Source organism: Naegleria lovaniensis (genome assembly GCF_003324165.1).
Source record: "Naegleria lovaniensis strain ATCC 30569 chromosome Unknown tig001, whole genome shotgun sequence".
Taxonomy (NCBI): domain Eukaryota; phylum Heterolobosea; class Eutetramitea; order Acrasida; family Naegleriidae; genus Naegleria; species Naegleria lovaniensis.
In genome coordinates this window covers 911,481-933,257 of record NW_025407823.1, presented here as the reverse complement: position 1 = coordinate 933,257, position 21,777 = coordinate 911,481, and the positions used below count along the sequence as shown (strand labels likewise).

The 21,777-nt window shown below is 37.4% G+C and overlaps 11 protein-coding genes across 11 annotated transcripts; 5 read left to right on the top strand and 6 right to left on the bottom strand.

The window, feature by feature from the left end:
• Window positions 1-194: 194 nt before the first annotated feature.
• C9374_003986 (uncharacterized protein) lies at window positions 195-1,505 on the bottom strand (the record flags this gene model as incomplete). Its single annotated transcript, XM_044693574.1, has 1 exon — window positions 195-1,505. The coding sequence occupies one exon, from the start codon at window positions 1,503-1,505 to the stop codon at window positions 195-197; it is 1,311 nt and encodes a 436-aa protein (XP_044556116.1).
• A 314-nt stretch (window positions 1,506-1,819) lies between these two features.
• On the top strand, window positions 1,820-4,223 carry C9374_003985 (uncharacterized protein; the record flags this gene model as incomplete). The annotated part of the gene is made up of 3 exons (XM_044693573.1): window positions 1,820-2,027; window positions 2,212-2,636; window positions 2,772-4,223. The coding sequence occupies 3 exons, from the start codon at window positions 1,820-1,822 to the stop codon at window positions 4,221-4,223; spliced, it is 2,085 nt and encodes a 694-aa protein (XP_044556115.1).
• A 504-nt stretch (window positions 4,224-4,727) lies between these two features.
• On the bottom strand, window positions 4,728-5,726 carry C9374_003984 (uncharacterized protein; the record flags this gene model as incomplete). Its single annotated transcript, XM_044693572.1, has 1 exon — window positions 4,728-5,726. The coding sequence occupies one exon, from the start codon at window positions 5,724-5,726 to the stop codon at window positions 4,728-4,730; it is 999 nt and encodes a 332-aa protein (XP_044556114.1).
• Window positions 5,727-6,079: 353 nt separating this feature from the next.
• C9374_003983 (uncharacterized protein) lies at window positions 6,080-7,294 on the top strand (the record flags this gene model as incomplete). The annotated part of the gene is made up of 1 exon (XM_044693571.1): window positions 6,080-7,294. One exon carries the CDS (start codon window positions 6,080-6,082, stop codon window positions 7,292-7,294), a length of 1,215 nt encoding a protein of 404 aa, XP_044556113.1.
• Window positions 7,295-7,448: 154 nt separating this feature from the next.
• Window positions 7,449-8,123, bottom strand: C9374_003982 (uncharacterized protein; the record flags this gene model as incomplete). The annotated part of the gene is made up of 1 exon (XM_044693570.1): window positions 7,449-8,123. The coding sequence occupies one exon, from the start codon at window positions 8,121-8,123 to the stop codon at window positions 7,449-7,451; it is 675 nt and encodes a 224-aa protein (XP_044556112.1).
• A 283-nt stretch (window positions 8,124-8,406) lies between these two features.
• C9374_003981 (uncharacterized protein) lies at window positions 8,407-9,913 on the bottom strand (the record flags this gene model as incomplete). Its single annotated transcript, XM_044693569.1, has 2 exons — window positions 8,407-9,058; window positions 9,120-9,913. 2 exons carry the CDS (start codon window positions 9,911-9,913, stop codon window positions 8,407-8,409), a joined length of 1,446 nt encoding a protein of 481 aa, XP_044556111.1.
• Window positions 9,914-10,041: 128 nt separating this feature from the next.
• On the top strand, window positions 10,042-11,721 carry C9374_003980 (uncharacterized protein; the record flags this gene model as incomplete). Its single annotated transcript, XM_044693568.1, has 1 exon — window positions 10,042-11,721. The coding sequence occupies one exon, from the start codon at window positions 10,042-10,044 to the stop codon at window positions 11,719-11,721; it is 1,680 nt and encodes a 559-aa protein (XP_044556110.1).
• A 188-nt stretch (window positions 11,722-11,909) lies between these two features.
• C9374_003979 (uncharacterized protein) lies at window positions 11,910-14,180 on the bottom strand (the record flags this gene model as incomplete). Its single annotated transcript, XM_044693566.1, has 1 exon — window positions 11,910-14,180. The coding sequence occupies one exon, from the start codon at window positions 14,178-14,180 to the stop codon at window positions 11,910-11,912; it is 2,271 nt and encodes a 756-aa protein (XP_044556109.1).
• Window positions 14,181-14,514: 334 nt separating this feature from the next.
• On the top strand, window positions 14,515-16,540 carry C9374_003978 (uncharacterized protein; the record flags this gene model as incomplete). Its single annotated transcript, XM_044693565.1, has 3 exons — window positions 14,515-14,659; window positions 14,830-16,201; window positions 16,255-16,540. 3 exons carry the CDS (start codon window positions 14,515-14,517, stop codon window positions 16,538-16,540), a joined length of 1,803 nt encoding a protein of 600 aa, XP_044556108.1.
• Window positions 16,541-16,601: 61 nt separating this feature from the next.
• On the bottom strand, window positions 16,602-18,920 carry C9374_003977 (uncharacterized protein; the record flags this gene model as incomplete). The annotated part of the gene is made up of 1 exon (XM_044693564.1): window positions 16,602-18,920. One exon carries the CDS (start codon window positions 18,918-18,920, stop codon window positions 16,602-16,604), a length of 2,319 nt encoding a protein of 772 aa, XP_044556107.1.
• A 611-nt stretch (window positions 18,921-19,531) lies between these two features.
• C9374_003976 (uncharacterized protein) lies at window positions 19,532-21,565 on the top strand (the record flags this gene model as incomplete). Its single annotated transcript, XM_044693563.1, has 1 exon — window positions 19,532-21,565. One exon carries the CDS (start codon window positions 19,532-19,534, stop codon window positions 21,563-21,565), a length of 2,034 nt encoding a protein of 677 aa, XP_044556106.1.
• Window positions 21,566-21,777: the final 212 nt, after the last annotated feature.

Here is a 21,777-nt window from a genome sequence, read left to right as displayed (position 1 = left end):
GATAGGCTCAGTTCTCTCGATCTTGATTGGAGTGAGCCTCATACATTGGTGTTATCACCGTCAACAGGTTCAAGAGTCATGTCATGCTGTGTTTATTGATTACTGGATATAATTCAACAGATCTACATACAAGTATGATCAAGCAAGCCCAAACCATCGAATAACAAATAAACACAGTTGTAGTTCCCACATTTTTATGAAGTTGTTTTTGCATGTTGGATACTTTTTTTGCATGCATGACCTGGGGCTCTCTCGTCCATGTGTTCACATAGCTGTTGAATATTCTTTTTAAAGTAGTTTTCAGTTGCTGCATTTTGGAAGTAGATTACACGTTTGGTTTTTCTTATCAGGTTTGCATTAAATAAAAAGTTGATACGTTTGTTAGAGGAAGCAATACTTGGATGGTTTTTGCCTAAAAACGATAACCAAACGTTCTCTTCAAGTGCACCTTTTGTACTATTAATCAATAGAGTTCCCAAGTCGAATATTGCATGCTGATAAGGCAATGAGAGTGCAACAAAAAAATCAAAAATGTCATCAAAAACTTCTTCCCTCAGTTGTTGGAAAAACATCTCAGTGTTGTTTGAATGTCTGAGCAACTTATAGAGAGACTTAGCTGTTTGCAAGTACATCATTTTCTGGCCAGTTATTTCTAATATCCCTTCTATCAAATCATTAGGAATTTCATCTTCTTTCAAATACTCTACACCAAATGCTTTGGATGCTTCAGTTAGCTCTATCCGTTTAACTCTACCCCCTGCTTTTGTTATCAAGCGGTGGTCTCTATCAGAAGACAAAACCACTAAAGCAACAGTTGACATTGGCTCTTTTCTTAGAAACTGAATGATTTTGTTGGTCATGTCAGGCTTTCTATTTGCTGCATCAAGAATAATAATAGGACAGTTGTGAATAAGGTCCTTTTTGTATATTGTAGTATAGTTTATCAATGTATGGTACACTAGGTTATTCAGAGAATAATTTTCGTTCAATGAAGAAATTCCTAAACCTTGAACAACATCTTTCCAAGACAATTCCGCTTCCAGATCTATGTAAATAAACGGAGTTGGCTGAAATTGGTGCAAAACAGCCTTCATTACAGTTGTTTTTCCTATTCCACTTTCTCCGAAAAACAAATACTTAGAAAAACTATTACATTGATGAAGTAGGTGAAGCGTTGAATTGAAGACATGGAACATTTCCTTTTGAACTGAAATAAGCTCCTTATTCATCATCATGCTTTTTGATGATACAAAAGAACGATTTAGCATTTCAGCCCGATTGTAATCGGGATTAAGTAGATGGAAATGCCAAGGAACAAACTGAGAGAAAGTTAAAGAACCTGTGTTTAGGGCATATCCTACAATTCCTACAATAAGGGTGATAATTACAATTCCCCAATTACTAAAATTGACTGAGCCAATACGTTGTTTAACTGACGATCTGAAAGTGTTTTGGGCAAGCTCATCATTTTCATTGCGTCTTTGTTCGGGAGAGATTTGAGACATTTTTATGAGGGTATGCTTAATACTCACAAAAAGCTCCAAAACACGGAAGTTTTCAGCACATAGTCCTGACTTTGGCTATATTTCAAATCCGTGGTCCAACAAAGAGAATTCTCAATAGACCACTAACCCAATTCATCTTTAGAACGACCACCCAAATTCAGGCAACCCAACAGAAAAAATATCTTTCGCGCGCGAGGCTAATTTTTGGAAATCAGAATTTTGAGCTTCCCACACATCGTGTGCTATTCGTTGCGATCATAGTATTTTACTTTTCGGAGATTCACTATTCTTTCAAAAATCATCATAACAACAACATGAATTCAATTCAATCAATTTTGATAACACTAATGATGATGGTCATGATGATGAGTATGGTCATCGTTTCAAATGAAATTCAATGGAATGTCTGTAATCATTATGAAGATTTTTCAATTGCTGAAAATACAAAATATATTTCACGACAAAGTTTGAATGAACAACAATTTCATCGATTTACCATGATTGACGCTGTGAATTCCATGAGTAAGTAATATTGAAATCATGTGAATATGAACATTCCGTGTATTGATCTAATCGTTGGAAATAATCATGTAATCATTTTCAAAACAACAATATTTTCACAAATTTTAATTTTCACATGATGTGAAAAATTATTGCATCCAAAATCATCATTCTTCATCATCGGAATCACCAAATCATTCAATAGATGCTCTCAAAAACCAAACATATCGAACCAAAGCTGAATGCACTCAAATCAATGTTCCTCTCGATCACTCGTCCCCTCAAAATTCCGAAACAATTAAATTATTTGTCAAACGATTGAGAGCTGACTCCACAAAGAATGCTCCTCGTGCATTATGGTTACTAGCTGGAGGTCCAGGAGAGGCCAGTAATTGTTTTGACTTGGACATGGACTTGTTAGTGAAAATGTTGGACGATCAATTTGACATTTACACAACAGATCATCGAGGAGTTGGTCGAAGTTCTCGTGTGACGTGTGTCGCAACACAAGCAGAGACTCCAGGAAGTGATGAAGGAGTTTTTATTAGTGACAAGGAATGGACAAAGAATGGATGTGCTCAAGCTTTTGAAAATGAATGGTCTGGAAAAACTCATCTCTTTTCATCAAAGGTAGGTTTGTGCACGACTTAGAGAGTTTTATTGACTTTTGTGTGGAATGGGCAATCTGAAATAATTTTACATGTATTTTCAAAAATTATTCTTCATGTCATACTTTTAAAAACTCTGTAATTACCACACATATAGCAAGCTGGAATTGACATGGTCCAACTCATTCAATCCATCAATATTCCTCAAAATCAACAAGTATTTGTCATGGGCCAATCTTACGGTACTGTTTGGGTTTCAAGAATGATTCGTTATTTAGAATTGACTGGTAATCCAAATTTAATCTCTGGTTACATTATGGATGGAGTTGTCAGTACCATTGGAAAACCAGCTCCAATGGGAATGAACGAAAATGAGAAAATTGGAAGTCTTGTCTTTAATTTATTTGATGAAGATTTCACAGCAGTTGGAAATGCTCTCATGCAACTTTGTGGAGGAAATTTCTCAGGAATTGCAACCTCTCAATTTGTTGCAGATGGTCGTGACACTTCCATTCTTCAAAACAAACAACTCTATTCAAATTTCAGAAATGAATGTAAAGAAAAATTTGAAAAAGTTCTCAAGAATGGTGGAGATTTAACCTCGTACATGCATCGAGTATTAAGAAGTGTCTATGTGAATGAAACTTGTCGACCAATTTCAGAAGGAATTTCACTTTTTGAATGGAAAGGAATTTTCACCCATTTAATTTCAAATCAATATGGACGAATGCTCATTCCTGCAATTTTTTACCGAATGGATCGATGCGATGAATATGTAGATATTCCATTTTTACTTCATATCAAAAAGATTTTCATGCCAACTCAAAGTTTGACACAACAGGTACCTCTCAGGTCATTGGTTTTAGGATATAACATTGCATTTTCAGAAATGTGGGATTCCAATGTGAAATTAGAACAATTAATGAATGAATGGAATAGCTCAGAAATTTTAATGGGTGGAATTGGAGTTAATTTTGCATCTAGATTGAATGTTACTCAATGGCCCACCTATACTCCTGACGCTGATTATTTCCAACAGAAATTCACCACCAATATTCCACTTTTAATGTTAAATGGTAATTTAGATCCCAACACTCCATTATGGTCTGCATTGTCACAAAATGCATCGATGGGTGGAAATTCACATGATCTAGTTATTATCCCATTCTCTGTTCATTGTACTTTGGAATCGAGTCCAACTGTGGCAGAATCCTTCATTCCAGTTGGAATGCAATTACTAGTCAATTTCATTACCATGGAACAACCCAATGTCTTTCTCATGAATCGAACATGTTTGGATGAAATTAATTTCAATTTCACAGGATCATATTTTTACAATCAACGAGTATTTGGAGTTTATAATTTATATGAAGATTCTTACATTTCAGATTCGAATGTGCCATACGTGAGTCTCTATCTCATGGTTGGAATATTTATTGCCATTCTAGTCGTTGCTGTAATTATTGCAAATACCTTAATTTATTGTATTGTCAAGATGAGAGATGAACAACGATTGAGAATTGAGAATTCTCGAGTGGAAGGTATTCCTGTAGTTCCTTCTTCGTTGCGCGCAGGAAGTAGCAGCTATCAATCTGTTTCAGAAAATTAAAAAGTTTTACTACAACAAGTTCGAATTCCCCAATATCAAACTTGGGTTTCACCAACCAAACCTCTCTCAACGCAATCCAAAGTGAGTGATCCTGATCCTGACCCACTCGTTCGCGAACAGAGTTTTTGAAGATCCATCCACTGAGCTGACGCATGTTCGGGAAGAGGTGTGTGTGTGAAACCGTTCACTTGTCAATGCAGTGAAGGACGGACAGGAGATTCATGCAATGTATGAGTTGCCTGTTTGCTCTCCAATCGTTCTGCTCATGGTCAATGCATCGCTCCAAATACGTGTCAATGTGACGAAGGTTGGTATGATTCTACATGTAGCTCACGTTTGCTTTGGATATGAAGCCTCATACCCTGCTGTTTGTACTAGTCATGGAAAATGTAAAGCAAATGACAAGTGTTCATGCTATGATGGGTGGAGAGGTCAAAAGTGTGCCACTAAATGTACGAGTCGAGACTCACAAAGGGTTGTGTTTATAGAATCGTTGGAGCTCTCTTAATATATTTTCCAATAACTTCCAATCACGACAACGATCAACAGGACAATATAAATCATTCCTCGTGAAAAGTGATGAAACCTGTTCAGTTCCTTTTGTTCTTTGAAATGTGAAAATACGAGAATATATTGAATCCTTAAATCACTGTTCTGAACAATTAAATATCGATTTTCATCGTTAGATGTTGTTTTCATTGCATGTTCTTGCTTTCCGACAACTTGGCATTGTGCAACGGCAGATAGATGACTACCAAGCTTTGAATTCTTCCAATGAATAACTCCTCCCTTTGAGCAGTCACGTGCCACCCTCACGTCCTCACACATGTGAATACCAAAAGCATTTCCTGTTTTCATTTCGCGTGTTCCAGACATTTGAGAGTTAGTTATATGTATGTCTTGAAGAGAGTTAGTTATTATTGAACAAAAATTCTCTATTGAGCTTGCATGAAATCCAGTGTAAAAATCATTACTAAAATCCATATTTCTATATCGTAATTCAAAAATGTGATCTGGTTTCAAGAGTACTACACCTTTGTTACTTTTCATGTATTGATGATAGGATATGTAATGTACAGAAAATTTCTGATTACATTGCTTTTTCAAAATAAATTCAAATAAATCTCTAATTTCTCCTAATTTTACTGTCTTTTCCAATTCGCTTTTCGGATTATGGAAAATGTATGTTGTCATTTCGAAAATTAATTGGGACAATTCCTCGTCATTACCCAAGTTAAATGTCATGCAATTTCCATCTGTACAAAAGGGCTCTACAAATACATCATCCGATGATGGCATGACAGATAATACATCCCTCATGCGATCATAATCTTTTCTTGAATTCTTTATAAAAGCCATAGGAAAGGGTGTAAAAATACTCTCTAATTCATGGCTCGAAGCAGCACTATTGAGTAAGCAACAGTAGAGGTCATAGGACTCTTTGCTAATGGTCAAGGAAGAACAAGTTGAATCAACAACTGCTTGATGATGAAAATGAACCATTTTTTGTTTGAGTTGAAAATGGCTGTGCGTAGCGAAATGGATGGTTCTATGAAACGGAGGTACTAGTTTGTGAAATTGAAATTCGAAAAGATCATTCTCCATTATGAATGACCATTCTTTGATTTCTAGTGTTTGCAACGGAGAACGATCTTAGCCAACAGCTGCGTGCGCATTTTTTGACAAGTGGCACTTGGGAACTCCAAGAAATGCCACCAATCAGAAATTGTTGCGAATTCGAAGTGAATGGACATTAACTCACTCTTTTAGAAGCATACTATGCGCGCTACTGGTTCCGAATGAATTTAAATACTCGAGTGCAGTCGGTCCTTCAAACGCCAATAATCCAACAAAAAATGTCATCTTCGACTGCACCCCCCATTCGAGTCTGTGTGACTGGAGCCAACGGATTTATTGCCTCACACATTATTTATCAATTATTAACCAGTTCAACCCATCACTACATGATTCAAGGAACTGTTCGTTCTTTACAAAACGGAAAACAACAAGAATTGTACAATGGACTTCTCAAATACGATTCTCAACAGCCCAACGGTCCAAAACTTTCATTATCCCTATTGCAGGAACGATTACATTTGTTTGAAGCTGATTTGAATCAAAAAGGATCTTACAAGAAGGCCATTGAAAATTGTCGATTTGTCTTGCATACTGCCTCTCCTTTCAAAATGCAAGTTCAAGATCCACAAAAAGATCTTGTCGATCCAGCAGTGAATGGAACGCTCGATATTTTACAAGAATGTGTTTCAGTGCGTTTGACTCAATCCATTCATCATGATTCTCCCGGAGACGATCGTCTTCAAAGAATTATTTTGACAAGTTCGATGGCTGCCATGTTCGACACTGCCTTTGAGGAAGATCATGCCTACAATGAAGACGATTGGAATGAAGTTTCCTCTCTCAACAAGAATGCTTATTATTACTCCAAAACTTGTGCTGAGAAGGCTGCATGGAATTATATGAATGAAGTGGAAAGCAAGTATGGAAAAGACTTTTTAGAATTGGCTGTCATTAATCCATCCACAGTGTTGGGAGAAGCCGTCTATGAAAAACAAGTGAATCAGAGTCATGAAATTATTTCACAAATTGTGAATGGCAACTTTCCAGTGATTTTCAAAATTGGTTTTGTCGTGGTGGATGTGAAAGACGTGGCACGAGCTCACATTCTGGCCATGGAACTGGACATGAATAATTCACAACGATTTTTACCTTCACGAAGAGAACGCTTCTTTATTGCAAGTGACACTATTTTGATGAAGGATTTGGTTGAATATTTGAGAAGTGATGACGTCTATGGAAATAATAAGAAAATGTTAAAGAATTTGCCAACCACGAAAATGGAAGGATGGTTTGGAAATGTGTTGTGTCGAGTTGCCACGGTGTTTGAACCTCAGGGTGTTCGTCAGTTCTTGGAGAGTAATTTGGGAAGACCACCAAAAATTGATAATTCCAAGAGTAGAAATGTACTTGGAGTAAAGTATGCGGATTGGAGAGAATTGGTGAAAGTGACCACTAAATTCTTGACTCAAGCTGGAGCCATCAAGTTGCAATAATTATTGTAAATATATCTATGAATGTGTAATCCATCATTCGATTCTCTTTTGACAATTGTCAATCTTAATCAAAACCATTGTTAGTAACAAATGAATTAATATTGCGAGTAGACAAGTTCTGATGCATTAATGGAATTTTTGATAGCTGAACTAGTTACATGACCACACATGGTCGTAACTTGTGCTTTCGTCTCGTCATCTTGTTGTTAACTCCATCATTCATTGGAAAGCAAGTTCCATCGTCAGAATTTTTTCTAGCCTCTCTAATCAAGAGTTCAAACGCTTCTTCAACATTCCATCTCGTTTTAGCAGAGGTTTCAATGACGTGTGGAATTCCCAATTCCTTTGCCAATACTCGTGCTTCTTGAATAGAAACCTCTCGTTGTAAGTGGTCCAAATCACACTTGTTACAAACAAGAACCATTGGTTTCTCCTCAACTTTGGACTCATTCACTCGCAAAATATGTTCATGAAATTCTCGAATGGCATCCATACTCTTTCGATCTGTCACGCTCAAAACTAAGAGAAAAGCAGAGGCACTTCTCATGTACGAGTCTCGCAAAATCTTGTATTCGTCTTGGCCTGAGGTATCTACAATCTCTAATAAACAGGCCTTGTTGTCGATTCGAGTTCGTTTCGTGTAAGAGTCTTCAATGGTTGGATCATACTCTTCTGTGAAGATGTGTTGAATGTATTGAATGGTGAGTGCTGATTTACCAACATTTTCTCTTCCCACAACTGCAATGTGATATTCAGTGAGTGAGGCCAACGATGATGTCATACTGGTGGTGGTTGAAAAGGAGGATGCTGAATTTGAATGTGCAGTCATGGTGTCAACAGCCAACTGGTGCACTACAAGATGAGTGTCAAATTCTTTTTTAAAGTTGAAAAATGCATTCAGATGCCAAAACTCAAATTTTTGAAGGAATCTATATTTAGCTAATCTCAGTGAACTTGTGTGTAGAAAAGAACTCGCAACATTTCTCATCTAATTCTAACATGCATGCCAAAACTCAATCTGTTCGAATCAAAAAGTTGTCTTCTTCAAAAATTGAAAAGCTCTTCTCTATGGATTTTTTGTTAGAAAAATTCAATTAACTCTTAAAGTCTGCTCAATTGAGGCTATTTTCATTCATTTTGTCAAGCACTGTTTTTGCAGCAATTCTGTCCAAGGGCCTTCTGAAAGTGACAGTGTCCATCTTTTTACAAATTTCAAAATCACAATATCCGCTCGATTGAGGTCGAAACAGCACAAGTCCAAATCGAAGCATTGAATAAAAAATGTTCATGGGAATTTGCTCAATAAATTCCACGTATGGAACTACATGATTAGGAGCATTGAGAAGCATTTTCCAAGCAGTAATGACATGTTCCTTTTCCCATAAAACAGAAGATGAAACTTGAGCTCTCATTAATTTTCCATACAATTCTGGATACAGAACTTGTGTGAATTTAGAGATGGTAGCTCCCAAGTCTGGATAATCTTCTATTTTTTGTTGCGTGGTATAGTAAAGCTCTACAAACTTGCTTAAATCATGAAGTCGGCCACCTAAAATGTTATAAACTTGTTCAAAATCAGGAGGTGGTGGAATGGAGTGTTCGTTCGAATTAAATTGACATGCAAAAGAGGCAATGAATTTTTCATAGGCACTCTTAGCCTCTTGTTTTGGTAAATCTCCCAAACCAACGATGTGTAAATTATCTCTGAATGGAATATCCATCATGAAATCATAGTAAAATAAGGGTGAACATGTCAATAATACTCTGTATAGCGTTGAAAAGGTAAATAAATGGTAAACATCACCATGATGAAATTACTACATACCTAATATTACGATGGTCACGAGTCAAATTAATTAACCACAATAGGAAATATTCCAGTGCTCTCAATCCAACGACGTCTCTGGTTAACGAAGAAAATGCTTCCATATGATTCACGAAAAACAAATGTGGCTTGTCGGCTGGAATGACAATTTCTTTAAATCTTCGAAGTGCTCTTTTAAATCGATTTAACGACTCGGATGCCTCCCGCTCGCCACCATGATTGTCGTTGGTGACCTCTTCAAGTGCATCCAATTCTCCTCTCAATGTCTTGGCCAATCCACGAATTATACTCGAAATGGCGTCATTCACATCAAAAGTCTTGTTCGAAAATCGTTCTTCCAATCCATGCACATCATCAAATGGGGAATTTCTAATATCCATGTGTGTGAGTTCGTAAGGATATGCCTCTAACACTGCCTTTGTGGCCAATTTGCTTCGTCCTGACTGTGGAATTCCCACTAACACCACAACCCGAGCGGTAGATGACTTGAGAAAATTACATAATTGTTCATACTCTCGAGGACGATCAACCCAAACCGCATAATTGCATGGTTTACTTGATCTGTATTGTAAATTTCCATGGTTATTACAAGTATTCTCACCATCCGTAAGTCCAGCACAACCATAAACTGTACTCGGATTGATTAAATCTTGTCTAGAATCCATCTCGGATTCCAACCATGCCTCTCTCTGCTTGAAATAAATTATTGAAATAAATCCTACTGTGCCCACTCCAGCAATCAAATACGCATTATCAGCCAAAAGATCATACAACTTTTTTGCTATTTCAAACATTTTTTTGTTTTTATGAACAGGCTTTCTTTCCATTCTTGAACTGGGTTTCAGCTCAAAAGATCATGTAACCCAGTTAAAACAAGATAAAAGAACGAACCCAAGTGTAGGTTCAAAAACAAACGAAAAAAATGTTCGATTACAACCTGTTTCATTCAATTGTCAACCCGAGCACAAAACAGATAAATGAGCCATCATTTCCCAAATTACATCCAACAAGAAATGAGGAAAATGTACGGATGATTATTGTTGATTTTTCAAAATTTGAAAACCATCACAATAATGAAAAATTTGACCTTTGTAGATTGGGATTATTATTGAAAAATAAATTCTCATTACAACAAGCTGGAAAGAAGAAGTGGCTTGAGAATAGAGAGTTGAAATATACAAAGTTCTTTCCAGTAGAATTTATGAATGATAAGGAATTTGTTCTTAATCACATTAAAAAGCATGGCTATAAATTAAAACATGCATCGCAACAATTGCAAGAAGACAGAGATTTTGTATTGAAAGTAGTTCAACACAACGGATTAGAAATACGATTTGCAAGTGAAGAAGTTCGCAACGATCAAGAAGTACTATTGGCAGCTATTAAGCAAAACTCAAAAGCTCTGACTTATACCCCATCCGATATTAGAACTGACAGAGAATTTATTTTGAAAGCAGTTCGAGAGAATGGTAATGCTCTAAAGCACGCAAGTGATCAGCTGAAGAGGGATAAGGAAATTGCTTTAGCTGCAGTGAAACAACATGGTGAAGCATTGCAATTTGCTTCCACAGAGGATAAGGACATTATTTTTGAAGCAATCAAACAAAACAACAAGGCATTGCGATGGGTATCAAATTCTTTACTACAAGATTCTAGTTTCATGTTACAAGCTCTCAAATTAATATTTACAGAATTTAAAATGTTAGATACTTTTAGTTATTCAAGAAAAGATATCCTGAGTCGAGTGGTTCAAGAATTTGGATGTTTACTTGAATTTGCGTCAGATGAATTGAAGAATGATCGAGACGTTGTATTAATGGCAGTCAGAAATGATGCCTATGCAATTCTTTTTGCCTCTGACTCTATGAAGAACGATAAGGAAATTGCATTGGTGGCTGTGAGTCAAGATGGAGGTGTATTGAAATACGTCTCGGAGGAGTTAAAGAATGATAGAGATGTTGTTTTAGCTGCTGTCACTGAGAGAAAAAGGAACTATTGGACATCTAATCTAATTTATGCCTCTGAGGACTTGAGGAAAGATAAAGAGATTGTACTGGCTGCAGTAAGACAATGGAAAGATGCACTCCAATATGTATCTCATGAGTTGACAGATGATAGGCAAGTCGTGTTAGAAGCTGTGAGGCATAATGGTTGGTCTCTTGCCTATGCGTCTGAGAGGTTGAGAAGTGATCAAGAAATTGTTTTTGAAGCCATTAAGCAAGACATGGATGCTTTTAAATGTGCTTCCAGAACACTTTTAAGCGACAAACAATTCCTTTTACAAATTATCAAACTTGGTTGTAGAGATGTTTTAAAACATGCACCCAAAGAATTTATTCAAGACAAGGAGTTTTTATTACAAGCCATCCAAATCAATAGTCTTGGTATTGTAGGAACGTATTATTTTCCTGACAGAGAGTTTATTTTAGAAACAGCAAAGAATAATGGGTATGCTTTACGTTATGCAAGCATGATCATGAAGAATGATCCAGAAATTGCGATAGCAGCTCTCCGAAACAACGGCTATGTGTATGAGTACAGCGATGAATTATATCAAGAAAGAATGAAGCAACGTTATCATGATGTTTATTTGGGACAATAATAATTTTAAGTATAACATCCATCACGTTCATATCTCAATAAAGTTGCCAACTTCACAGGTTCAATTCAGAACAGTTCATGCTTGCAGTTTCCTTCGAAAAAAGCACGTCGATACCACTTGGTTTCTTGCTTGGTATTATTCAGTCTTGTGAAAAACAATTTTGGTCAATGATCCAACGTAACATCATACTAATCCACAGGGGCTACAACGTGAGCTTCTTGTTGCACTGTATACACTGCTCTCCAATTCAAATATTGTTTGGTTTGTTGCATTCTTTGATAAGTATCCGAAAGGTTTTTGACAAGCTCCACAAAAAGACCCAAAATGACTTTTTCCTTCTTTTCTTTCTCTTCCTTTTCATGCAGTTCATGATTATTGAGTTGACGAATCAAATCACCCAAATCTTTTTTCACTTGAGAGGGTAAATTCACTTCAAATTTCGAGTAGGGTGACACAAATTGTTCCTCCATTTGTTTCAAGGTATTCAAATCCATACTTTTACGTCCTGCTTTGTAATCGTATAAGAATTCGAAAAAGGCAATATTTTCATAGGAAAATTCTTTAGCAGAATATTCTGAAATGAGTGCATGAAATTCCTTATTGTGTCTCAGAAGTTTTTCCAATTCTCCATTTTCGACATGTCTCTTTGAGAAAATGATTCGTTTTCCCAATTCGAAAATCATGACATTCCCACCACACACTTGAATAATGCATATGGAAATGAGCACATCCATGACGGCATAGACCACACCCACCACTGCCAATGTCACAATATAAATTATCAAAAATAACAAAATTAATACAGTACAAATGAGATCAATTCTCAAATAGAATGGATCATCGAAAAGTAAAAACTTCCAAATGCCAAATCTCTTAATATTCGATCGATTCAAAATGGCATCGACAATGAATGTTCCTGTACTCAACACGACTGCAAGAATAACCACAGCCACACCCGTATAATTAATGCCAGCATACATTCGCATCACTACAAGAGGTGTTGAAATGGGAATGAGAACCACAATGTTGAAGGCAATGGCAGCCAATACCGAAAAGATAATTCCACCCAGAGCTGAACTCAACATTTTGTGAATTTTGATGGTCCATGGACTCGAGTCAAATTTTGTTTTTGACATGATGGTGTATAAATTTCTCAAATAGAAGAAACGAATGGTAGTGACAAAATAGACAGCTAAAATGACCAAGACTGAAAATAATGCCAAAATTCTGAATACGGAAAAGCAAACATGTTCACTAAGAGTCGTATTACTCCAATTTCGAAGCATTCCAAAAATGGGTAAATACGGTAATATCAATCGACGTTGCATGGCATAATTCTTAAACATTCCAGTAGAGAAGAATATAATGTAATAGATCATTGCAATTCCAATGGAAATATAACTGGCATAGTCTTGTCCGTCGAGTGTAAAACAAATCGAATATGGACAATAGTTGCAATTCGAACGAGAAACCATCGAAGAAACGCTTTCCAACGTTTGATTGAACGTCACACCCAAATCTTGACTTGTAAACAATTGTGAAAGATATTGTTGATCGTATTCAACAGTGACGTTCCATACTTTTCCAACCACTTGCAGATCATTGGATGTGAAATTTAAAAAGGAAAATCCATAATGAATCCAAGCCGAGTCTCGATTCACAATCGTCTCAGTTCCACACTGTTGATTCGTTGTTAAATATTGTGTTTGATTCTGAATAAGACTTTTCAAATAATAAATTATTTCTGTTCCATTTTCCATCGTTCCCAATTTAGGTAAAACCAATAGAGTTCTCGGCATGAGGGGATACATCCATAAATCTTGCAAACTCGTCCATTGCCCAGTACTTTCTAACACGTGTCGATTGTTTTTAAATCTCACGAAAAACGCTGGAGAGGAGCTCTGAATAAATGCATCCACATCGACCATTGTGTTTCCAGTCAAGCAATCAATGGTCGAAGAAATTGCACTCGTTCGAATGCTGTAATTTCCAGGGAACATTGTTTTCATAAATCTTTCATTGAAAATACTAAAATAGGTCGAGTCTGAGGAAATGGACAAGACCGAAGGCAATGTTGTCGTGTCATGGGTTTGTGAAATTTTGTCGAATAATTCATGCAAAGTTTCTGGTTGTTTGACCATGATGTTTTTAAATCGTTGCATGAACTTGTCACGCCACACGTAGAAGAAGACATATTCACTCACTCCAATGACTCGGGAAGTTTTGAGAGTTTGTTGTATCGAGTTGCGGTCCGAAACGAGTAAATCAAGAGTTTGTACATTGGATGATGTGGAGGAAGAGGTTTGGAGAGGAGCGTGATTGGGTGGCGGATGAGGAAAGGATGCACAATGGATGATGAAGATATTTATTGACGACAGAAAGAAATAGAGGGTGAAGAGAAGATGAGGAAATGATCTGAGACAAGTATAAAGTGTTGGCCGGGGAGGATATGGCCACATTTTTTGTGTGTTCGTATTGACAGTTGGCAAATTCTTGGTTTGAGGAAGGACATAACCTTGTTTGGCAGAAGGATCCCATAAAGGACTGATTGTCTGGAATATAAGAACCACTCAGTTAAAATTAATGTGAAGGTGATATAGCTCAGTCGGTAGAGCGTTGGTCTAATAAGCCATTGGTCGTCGGTTCAATCCCGACTATCACCAAATGTTTTTTGTTGCGAGACTTTTTTAGATTCAAAACAAAAGCATCACTTTGCATTACCCTTTGCAAATTGTAACTCCTCAAGATTTTTACTTTCGATACTTGCATCTCCGATATTCCAATCATAAAAAAATGAAGAAATTCTTAAAAGACTTTTTCGCAGGTTCTCGGAGTGGTGACGATCAATCTCATGAGGTTCCTCCCATTGAAGAGTGGAAGAAGGAACATTTTGTCAAATGGCTCCATGAGAAGGAATTCAACGATTTTATTGTGGAATGTAAGTTACAGGTGTTTTGTTGTCAAGTATGCCGATCGGCTTACATGATCCCAACTGGTATTTTGCTTCTTCTGACCTAATCATCATCAAAATTTATTGTGTTTTATGAACGATCCAAACAATCTTCCTTGAAATTCAACAACACCATCAATGAACCAATACCACAACAGCCGTGAGAGAGAGCTCTTATTTTGATGAAGTGGTTGATTTTACAAAACTCACTCTTCATGATTTGGTTGTGGTCTTGCCCAACGATTCTGCAGTTGATGTTCTCAATGCATTGGCCGGTGATTACCCTTTGCTGTATGAATCTGTAAAAATCAGCAATAATTTTGATAATTATTTACAAAGCTCCGATTCGGTTCATGTGGTGCGTATGGACACCATGACTCAAGCTCTACAGAATTTACCAAAAAGCAACAATGTTAGCAATGGAAAATATCAACAACGAACAAGCTCGAGTGATTTGGATTTCAACAATAAGAACCCTTCTGTAGCAACCGAAAATAACATCATCACGTACGAAGAGAACAAGTCTTCTCCTCGTAACTCCGATGAAGAAGATGGATCATCTCCGACCTCAGCCCGAATCACTCATTCCAAACACGTGGAAGTGAATACTGCTCTTATTGAGAACTTTTTACAGAGAAAGAGAAACATATTTACTGACAAGACCATTTCCTTCTCAGTGGTTGGAAAGGATGCCAATCTTGCCAAGGACATTGAATTTCCAGCATGTCACAATGAAAATTTTTCATTAGCACTTCCAAAATTTACCAAGCTCTCTGCTCAAGAAGGTCACTATGTCGAGAAGGTGATTGAAAAACTGAAAGCTATGGAACTGAACTGCTCAAATGACGAGGAAAAAATTGAAGAAATTGCACAAAATTTGGCAATACCTGAAAGATTTAAATATATTTATTTGAACCCAGAAAATATTGACATCAATGCATTGGATAGCACAAGCGAAAAGCCATACATGACCATTCAACTTTTATTGAACTATAGGAGTGATCTCAAGGATGAAGAGTGCCCTGTAGGAGCCTTCTACTTTTCTGTTGCCATTGGATTGTTTTGCATTGAATGGAACGATCAAAGCGTGGCGTGTGTACGAAGAAGAGACATCACCAACTCGGAATTTATTGAAATTGAAACCATTTACACCCTTTACGAAATTGATGCTTTAATGACTACTGTGTCAAAGGTCTGCACCGAGTGGAATTCAACCAGAAAATTCGACATCAAAAAGTGCAACCAACAACACTTTGTAGTTGACATGCTCCACCGATTGAACATAATGTCTGTTATTAATCATAATCGTTTCTACGAGGCGACAGAAACAAAGAAAAAGAAGAGAACCAAGATCAAGCAAGCATTCGCTCCTTATCTTAATTATGGATATTTTGGAACATGGATATCAATTTCTGCATCTTTATGGTACAAATTACTATCAGAAAGTGAAAATAATAATATCAGTGAAGAGTTAAAGCAAGCATTACTCAATGCCATTTTCGAAGAAGAAATTGCCACTCCACCCACAGAGTAAGTACTTATCAACTCGATTAATTTTTACCAAAAATATTATCAATTTTAAGAATCGATTTGGCAAGCATCCAAAACAGTATTTCCAACGATGACAAACTTGTCATTATTTGTTTCCCAACTCCATCTTGCATTAAAGAATTTGGAACATTGACCACAAATTTCGGCATGAAAACGGAAACAGAACCAAATTTCACCTTGTCCCTTTTGAGAGTTTTTAACAAATCCATGAAAGCAGAGTCGTCTCTTGTTGGTGATGAATTATCAAGTAACAACATGATTTCTATCAAACCATCTTGCTGTTTGAATGGTTATACACTTTCTCCTCCACGTAGATGAGCATGTTTCAATCGATTCGATCAGACACTCAACATATGATATGATAATAAATTTGTTTTATTTATCTAAGGGAAGTGCTGGTACTCGTGGGAACAACATACTCAGCCAATACATCCTCCACTTGAGCCGAATTCGAATTGGAAGAGAACAATTTCGTGAACCAATTGTAATTGAGACGCAAGGAAGGAGTTGCCCTTCTTCGAGGACTTGTCAAATTGCCTCCATCAACGTTCGCAGTTGTTGGTCTTGGTGAAGTTAATCCATTGTTATTGCTCGAGTTGAGAGAACTTAATTGTACTCCTGGAACATGAGGTGGAATATTATCGAGTCGACATTTCACAGGTTGTGTGAGAACTGACCGCATGCCATCACTTGCATTGTTCTGACTGAATCGTTTCACTTCATTCTTGACAGAGAAGAAGAGACGACAAATTCTCTCTGCTTCAAATCTCTGTTCAGGAGTCAACATGATAAATGTTGAATTCTCATCGTGAAGATCTCTCGAGCCAGAACATGTCCAATCAATGTCCCTCAATGAAACCTCAATAGCTTGAATGAATTGAGGATTTTCTCGAGAATTGAAAAACAACTCGACTTGCCATGTGATGTGAAACAATTCCAAAAATTCAGAGCGAGGTAATTTCGAAGAGGCGCCACTTCGATTCCCGTTATTGGAAAATAATTTTGGATTGTTTTTCGTCAACATGCAATCCGTACGTTGATGCAACACACTCAACTTGTCTCCATAATCTCTAAAGGTTACGGTCCATGTTCCACGAATATCCTTAAATTGGTCGATGGTAACGGCAGCTTCCTTTTGAGGAAGTTGAGAAATGCTGTTTTTCAGAGTCATGATGCATTGAGCTACTTGACCTAATGTGCCAACCACAACGGATTGATCAATGAGACATAACACTTTAAGCATGGGATGTGGTTTTTCGATACAGGACAGGTTGGACGAGCTTCTTTTGTGTTGAGAGGATGACATTTGACTTGAAGCTGCTTGATGACGTTGTCTCTTCACACACAATGTTCTAAATACATTAACCAAATCATCGGGTTGAACATTTTGTGATTGGAACGTATTGGTCAAGTCTTGATAACATTCAAGAGTACAGAATTTGACAGGACCGTTCGAATTCTTATTTTCAAAGAGGTCATGAGTTGCATTAATAATTTCAATCATTCTTAGAGTGGGATCTTCGATTTGAGAAAAGTCATGAATTCTCTTGAATTTACCTGAAAGAGGGGTTTGTAACGAAAGGTTGCTTTGAGAAGCTCGAGAATTCACTTGTTGAAGTTTGACAGGTTCAAATTCATCAACACTCATACAATGAGACATTCGAAGTAAATCTCTTGTGAACTTCATATTAGAACTGGCATTCTTTAGCTCTTCTTCACCATTCGAAGCTTGAATCCAACTCTCAGTTTGCTTGTAAATCATTTCATTGAATTTCTTTCCTAATTTGGCAAGTGAGGCTTCGATACAAAAAGGTTCCAAACCCTTGTATGCCTGTGGAAAGGTTTCCAATGGATTATAATTCGTGGTAGATCCATTCGAGCGAGCGGGTGAGCATTGCTGTTGTTTCGTGGAGGTCATTGGAGAAGAAGGTAAACGAGGAGATTGTAAAGAAGAGTTTGAAGCATCTTCTCTACTTGACGGGTGATTGTTTTGAAGTTGTCCAGGAAGGAATTTTAAGGACATGGAACGACCATGGACATGTTTGGAAGAATTCATCTGGCTGGTCGACAAATTTCCAGTTTCCTTATTCTTTTGTTTGACATTTGACTCTTGAAGTCCCAATGGATTCATCATCAATGAAGAGTTTCGTTTCAAATTATGGGATCTTGAACCATTGTGTGCACTGCTGCTGCTGTTGTTGCTAACTACATTCTCTTCATGACATGCATTCGAAGAAGAAGCTCTTCTCGACATGAGTCCTCTCTCATGGGGCGGAGTCAATTTGAGTTGTTTCGATCGATCCGGAGTCGTTGGAGCTTTCAAAAGAATCTTTTCATGTCCAAGATCTTGATGATAACCTTTACCAGCTCCTCCTCTTGGAGAATATGATTCTAACATGTCATGGAGAGTGTCATCTGAATAATTTTGATTTCTCTTTCGTTTGAGTGGAGAGGAATTTGAAGGGTTGTTGTTGTTGTTCGAGTTATATTCAGAATTTGTTGGTTGTTGTTGTGAATAATCTGTGGAAAGAGAAGTGGTGGTGGTTTTGTCAATGAAGGAAGCTGCTCGTTGATGGGAAGGACGATTACGGTTGGATTGAATGGTTGAAGTGGTCGTGATGGATCCTGCTGTGGAGGTGGAGGTTGTGGTTGTGGAGGTGGAATTGGTTTTGAAGAGATTACTGAAAAAGGATTTCATGATATGGTGTGGCTAGGAGAGGATGTGATTATGGATTGGAGCTTTTGAATAGTGTGGTCTTTCACACAGACAAAGGTGTGTGATTATATTTTTTAAATGATTTTTTTAAATGACATTTGGCAGTTTTGCAAAGAACGCGGGAAAGAATCATGTAACGGCTAGCCCAACAAAATGAGAATGAAAAAAGTCAAAAGAAGAGTGTGAGAACTGATGACCAGCAACTGGTGCTTCTGCCACTGACAAGAGAGTTTGCACAATGAAAGAACCTCAAGGTCATGACAACCATGAATAACAAAATCTCCCTACCGTTGTATTTGTGCAAATTAGTGCAACGTTTATCCGTGAACATGGCCACACAACAACGTGAGAGATCCAAAATCATCACTACAGAGATGCAAAGTACAAAACCAATGAGATCCTTTCATGAACAACTGTTCTGTTCAAATACACATGGTCACAACATCAACCACTTTCATACAACAACCACAAATCAGCATGTCATGTTATCCAAGCACCAACTCCCCGCACATTCTGAACTACAAAAAAAAACAACAAGAGAGAAGAATTGGTCACAACAATAACAACAAGTACCACAACCAAAAGATTACTAAATGTCCTCTGACTCTTCTTCTCATACAACACCAGCAACAGCTATGGGCTGGAACTCAGAGTCGTCCTCAACACTCAAAGGGACGTCCTTTATGGAAGAATTATTACAATCGGCTACTACAACCAAGCCGGTCACGTTGAAAATTGTAATGCTTTTTGTGACCTTGTCCTTGTTCTTTTGTACGGTGATGGTTCTGGTTTCGAGTGGTGTGTTTGTGAATAAGTGTCAATTGCCACCAGAGCTTGCCAATAAGGATGCTTCGAATGCTGCTGGACATTCACATACATCGCAAGGTGCTCTTCCATCGTATGTGACCAGAGAAACCATGTCTAAAAGACTTTCTGTGGAAATTGATTCAGAGATGAATCGTCGAAGAAATAGGAAAAACAAGAAAGCCGTTGCATCCTCATCATGGAATACACCACAAAACTCCCAATCAAAGAAGAAGGCAGGAATTGAAACGAAGGAGGAAAAACTCAAGTCAGAAACAAAACTCTTGTTGGGTCACCATCGATGCAATCGGTATGGTAAAGTAGCTGGAATGCCAATCATGGTACCAAAAGGAGGTCCTTACATTTACACACCTCAAGATACGGTTATGGCCACTTGTCATATCAATAACTTGTGCATGACATCAACAGGAGAATTCGTCTTGTTCCAGTCTTCAGATCGACTTGCCGGCGAGGTTATGTTTGAAAAATTGAATTCAAAGCCATGGGTGTGGGTGCAAGGATCGACCATCATGACCGATCGTGGAAACTTTTTCATCAAATTGGTCGATGGAGATTTGGTGTTTAAATATTCAACAAAGAAGGACAAAACAAAGGTGTATGAACGTGCCTTTGTAAGAAAATCCATTCGAAATACCACAACCAACGCTGTTAAGGAAGAGTATGAACCTATTGCATTTGCTGAGAATTTCACAATCTATGACAAACCATTGTATGCTTTGAAGAGATTTGCATCAGGAAATGTCGGTCACGTCATGTCAGAGGCTCTCGGAATGATTACGGGTCTGATGATGAATTTCAATCCTGATGGACCATGGGAGGATAATCACATTTTGTATTTGGATGATGTTTTTGACATGTCTGGCAACAATTGGATGGGTGCCTATGAATATGATCCAAGACATGCCACTCGATATTCTATTCAAGGTGGGCATCTGATTAGCAAAAATCCAATTCTTCAGCGGTGTCATCAGAATGGAGCTTGGAAAATTCTTCCTGCTCCTTGCACTAATAATTTTGAAAAGGGCATGCCCACAGAAGGACCTGTCACTCTTCAAGCATGTTTCACAAACTTTTATGCCGGTCACACAATTTCGAATGTGGTTTCACATCCCTATGGAAAAGAAAGTCTCTATATGAATCTCAAAGGACTTGTATACAAGAATTTGGGTATTCTTCCTTTTGATAAGCAATACAGCACAGAGCAGGAAAAGGAGGAAAGAATGAAGAAATTCTTACTCGAGAAGGATGTTATTATTGCCATGAATCGAAAGCTTCCTTCAGGTCGTCACGGACAAGCCATTCACAATGTCGATGAAGTCATTGAATATCTAAAGCAGAATGTTGAAAAAGATCCATTCATTCAAAAACTCACAAACACTTTCAAGAAGAAATTAATTATCGATCCTTTGATTTTATCTGACTTCCAAACAATTAAGGATCAAATTCATTACTTTTCAAATGTGGACGTTTACATTTCCGATCCAGGAAGTGCTGCCTATTATGCCATGTTTTTCAGAGATGACACTTCACTCTTCCTTCCACCAACTTGCCATATCAAAGAAAATGGATTGAAATGCCAACACTCTCATGGTATTAAGGTGTTGCAGGCTTTCCCCAACGTTGAAATTGTGGATATTATGGAAATTAATGGAGGACCCATTCCTTGTAATTTGAGGCCAACAGTCTTGTTCCCAGATAATTGTGATGTGATCCTACCAAAAGAGCTAGTGCTTAATTCTGTCTTGCGAGCAGTCAAACGAAGATATCGAGAATTGTTGACACTTGAAGATACCTTCATGTAAATGTTGTGGAATTTCGGTTGCTTGCAAACTGGTGGCCACGTCAATATCCCAGTACCCATTCTATACGTAATTATCTTGAAAGATCATGGAGAGAGAACAGCATTTCCTTTGCTGCCTGTGATATGGAGGAACGTTCCATAATTGCTTCTGTAAATTATTTAATAATTTTCAATAAATCTTGGAACCCGAGATGAAATAAAGATGAAACATTT